The sequence below is a fragment of the Arachis ipaensis genome, chromosome B03, assembly GCF_000816755.2.
Source record: "Arachis ipaensis cultivar K30076 chromosome B03, Araip1.1, whole genome shotgun sequence".
In the NCBI taxonomy this organism is placed as follows: Eukaryota; Viridiplantae; Streptophyta; class Magnoliopsida; order Fabales; family Fabaceae; genus Arachis; species Arachis ipaensis.
Window position 1 is genome coordinate 14,009,792 of NC_029787.2, and position 4,728 is coordinate 14,014,519.

A 4,728-nucleotide genomic window follows, 5' to 3' on the forward strand; every position below is an offset into this window, starting at 1 on the left:
TCTGGATACTATGTAAAATTGTAATATGGGTGTGAGTGTAAACCTAATATTAATTGCTTTTTTATATTATATATGTTTGAATTTTCAAATTTGGATCCCAATTAAAATCCTACCTGTCCTTCCATATTAGCCACAAATATACCCATAGATTTCCATGTTCTTTTGTGTGGCCTCCAATTATGTTGGATCCAATCATCCAACTACCAATCCAACATAATTCAACATGTGCTATTTTGTACTATTATTTTATTATTCATTATTTTGTTACCTACATTTCAATACTTCCCTTTCTTATATAATATCTTCTTCTTCTACTTCTCTCTATTCATCACTACTAGTCATTTTACTTTACATATACATGATCATTTGCACTAGCTAGCAAGCTAAAAGATCGATCATAATGGGGGGTATCAAAGATGATGTAGGACATGTTCCTTTGCTAGAAGCTGAAGAAGAAGAAGAAGGATGGAGGCCCTTAAGGTTAAGGGGTAGTTACCTTGGCATATTTGGCTCTATCGTTTTCCTAGTGTCAATGGCTGCACTCATCATATACCAAGGCCATGATTATTATGATGAAGCCAAAATAGAAAACAAGGGTAACAACAACAATAATTACAACAAAGTCCCTAGAGGAGTAGCTGAGGGCGTTTCAGCAAAGTCAAACTCTTTTCTTTCCGAGACTACTCCTTCTTATAATTGGACCAATGCTATGTTATCTTGGCAAAGAACAGCTTTTCATTTTCAACCCGAAAGGAATTGGATGAACGGTAATAATATTTTTTATATATTAATATATGCTTGTTGCCATGCACAAAATTATTATTATATATTCTACGTGTGAACTATGCTTTTTAAACTTTATTTTATTTAATTACCTTATGAAAAGGCCGGGTGATTAATTAAAAATTTTCTCTCCTTCTTGGTGTACTGGGGTTGCTCTTGTTGATGGTCAAATTGGTTGAGTCTTCTTCAGATCCAAACGGTACGTTATTTCTATCCCTTTTACATAAGACTTGATTGATCCATATGAAGTAGCTAAGAAAATAAAAAATAGAAAGAGAATGGATTAATGAGGATGACATGTTGAGATGCAGAGTTAAGAAGTTGAATACTACTTATCCATCAGATACAGCTGGTATTGAGTATTGATTGACCTGACGATGTTGTTAATGTGAGTAATTAAATATTGAATACTAATAATGCTAACCGAGTGAAGCTAATGAAAACGAAGACAAACATTGGCAATAATGTAAAGGTGATGGTACTTTTAAAGATAGATGTTAGTTGAACAAAAGGGATCATTTAATTCATTAATTGTCTATTTTTTTTTTTGGTTTCCCACGGTATCCCTCAACCCGGCAGGTCAAAGACTAATCCGTCGCGGTACTGAGCTCCATTTAAGGGTTTGCCGCTGACTCGCGGACTAATGAGCTAACCACTAGACCAACCTAACTTAGTTATTCATTAATTGTCTATGACTAGACCATTCCTAACTTTTGATTTTGGGTCCACATAAGCCCCCTCTTGTGTTTTGGATGTGGCACATACAATACTCACTTCAAAATATTGCGGAAAAGTATAGGTAACTAATTACGATGCCAACTGCAAGCAATTAATAGTAAATTTAATTTTAAATTAAAAAAAATATATTTTTACGCTCACGAAAACACACACTTTATTACTCAAATCCATAGCATTTCGAAATTGCGATCTTTTTCTCTTCTGCTGCTGTGACGTCGCCGTCCCCTCTCTCCTGGTCCTCCGCCGATCGTCACGCCGCCACACACTCCTGCCTCCTTTTCCAAACGCTTCTCACCTCGATACCCATCTCCTCGCGCAAGAACAGGCGACGGCGATCTCCCTCTCCTGACGTCGCCTCCCCCTCATTCTTCGCGCCACCGGCCCCTCCTGGTTCGTTGCCGGTCGTCGCGCCTCCGTACACCCACACCACCTTCCAAACGCTTCTCATCGCGGCGTCCATTACCTCGCGCAAGAACAGCGCGGCCAACCACTCAATTCCTCGCGCAAGATCTTCTTCTTAGTTTTAAATGATTTATTTTACTAATTTTGGAGGTTTCTTTCTATTAAGGTTTTTTAGGTTCTGAATGTTTTTGTTAAGTTTCGAATGTTTTATTATTAGGTTTTGAATATTCTTTTTATGATGGTATTCTTTTTCGTATTTGTAAGTTTTGGATAATTATTTTTATTTGTTTTGGATATTTCATTTTTCTAGGTTTTGGATGTGTTTTTTTTTGTATGTTTTGAATGCTTTTATATGTATCTTCCTTTTCGATTTTGAATTTTTTTAATAATTTTAGATTTTTTTTTAATTTTTGAATTTTTTTAATATTTTTGGATGTTTCGTTTTGTTAGATTTTGAATTTTTTAAAATAATTTTGGATATATCTTTTTTGTTAGGTGTTGAATGTTCCTTTTTGTTATGTTTTAAATGTTTCTTTTTAGAATTTTACTAGGTAAACAATGACTTTTGTGAACAATGAGTTCTAGAATTGATCTAATAAAGTAAAAAAATACTTCACTCTCAAATTATCCTCTAAAACACATCTAGTGAATTGAACATCCACCTATTATTAACTGTGCATGAGTAACCCGAATCAAAATGAATAACCATCCAATTAAAAATAATAAACATAATCATCTGCATACCTATTAAATTAAACATCCGACATATCTATTATTCACATTGTTTAGTATTCTCATTATCTACCTATACTTTTTCTTTTTTTATTAGGTTTTGGATATTCTTGTTTTAATGATTTTGGATGTTTATTTTCGTTGATTTTTAATGTTCCTTATGATAATTTAAATTCATGTACTTTTCAAAGAGAAAATTCAAAATGTAAAAGTTGCTAATTGGCCAAAGTTAAAATTTTATTATTGGATAAATAAGGACAAAAAATACACTTGAAATATCTTGGCACTCACAAAAATTATCTCAAATTTTATTACTGACAAAAATATTCTTAAATAATTTATAAATGTGTCAAAAATGTTCAACTATGATCAAAGACCTACTTCGTTAAAGAAAAAATGTGACGCAACTCACTTACTAATTTCAGACTCTTATTTTTTATATAAAAAACTACGTTTGTCACATTATTCTTTTCCATTAATGTAGAACAATTTTGTTCATAAATATATATTTTTGTCATATTTTTAACTAATTTAAAAATATTTTTTTCAATAATGAAATTTTAAAAATATTTTTATTAGCCACAGAATAATTTAGATATATTTTTAAGGGTTTACCCGGAAAATAATAATGGCCATATTATTAATCAATAATTATATTAACTTAAATTTTATCAACAAACTATATTAATAATTACAAAATAATATGGAATATATAGATACACGTTTATTCTATTATAATTATACCTACATATCTAAATATTTTAATTAGATCAATTATACATAAATAACAAAAATCAAGCAATAACTTTTTCAACAATAGATGCTATATATTTTCAATTTTTTTTTTCTATATCTACATTCATTATTATGTCCACATATAATGGCGAAATATCTCTCAGTCACATTTTTTATTGTTCAACTAACATTCTATTTCATGCAATATAACTAATTTAATGACAGCGCGATAAATTTATCCTTAAATTTTAAAGATATTTTTTTTGGTCGGGTATAAATTCTCTCGGCCATTTTAACTAACATATTTCAATAATATTATGGTTTGCCTTATCTTCTATTTTCTTATTTTTCTGAATAATGCAACTAAGATAATTAATATTTTTTTATTATTAGAATAACATTTACTCCAATTTTATTATTAGAATAAGTTAATTAAAAAATTTAATTAGCCAATACAATTCCCTTTTTTCCCTAAACTTTTTTCAAACTTCAATAAAGATATTATTATCTAATAATTAAATTCATTGATCTACTGTTTTTTATTTTTGGTTTAATTTCATTAACTACTTCAAAGTCTCGAATCTTTTTGGCCTTCTTATTATATCGTGTTAAAACTTATAGCTGGATCACGTTAAGAAATTATGTAGAGCAATCGATCTCGAAATAATATAATAAAAAACAAAATTTTGTCAAACTCTCTGATTTAAATACGATTTCTTAATTTTTATAAAAAGATTTTTAAGTGTACCGTTAGTAAAGTACTTATTGTACCATACGAATCCATGCATGTTTCTTGTCGTATTGTTCACTTGTGTACACGTGAAAATTTTGTAAGATTTTAATAGATTATTATATCATATTAAATAACGCAACTTAATTAGCCGTGGTCATTTCATTAACTACTTGTTTCCCGTATTTATCATGTACCTATCTTGATTAATAATTGGTCAAATTATTATGCTTGTACTTTTAAGATTAAAAACAGGAGATGGAATTTGAATTTGTATTTGATAACTCTTGAATTTGGCAAAGGCTTTCAAATCATAGCGAAACTTCTTAACGTTGAAGATTTGTTTAGCTTAGGTGATCAGATAACAAATGAAACAAATTCTATTTACACCATAAAATATATGTTTGACTTTTAGTTAACACCTATGTTGTATGGTATATATGCCCAACACTTCATGTTTGCGTACTGAAGCTATGTTCAGTGAATTGCGTTCCATATTTCATACACGCACGGGAATTAATTTTTAACTATAATTTAGAAGAGTTTAATTTTAATGTATTTAATCGTGTAAAATTCATTCAATTATATTTATTTTTTTAGATAATTAA

The 4,728-nt window shown here is 29.6% G+C and overlaps 1 protein-coding gene across 1 annotated transcript in view; it reads left to right on the top strand.

Annotated features, from left to right (window-relative positions):
• Positions 294–4,728, top strand: part of LOC107629727 (acid beta-fructofuranosidase 1, vacuolar) — a 9,306-nt gene continuing 4,871 nt past the window's right edge. The window contains exons 1-2 of the mRNA XM_021118245.1: positions 294–767; positions 974–982. Of these exons, the coding sequence (XP_020973904.1) occupies positions 401–767; positions 974–982 (376 nt within the window). The 5' untranslated portion in view covers positions 294–400. The remainder of the gene's footprint in view (positions 768–973; positions 983–4,728) is intronic.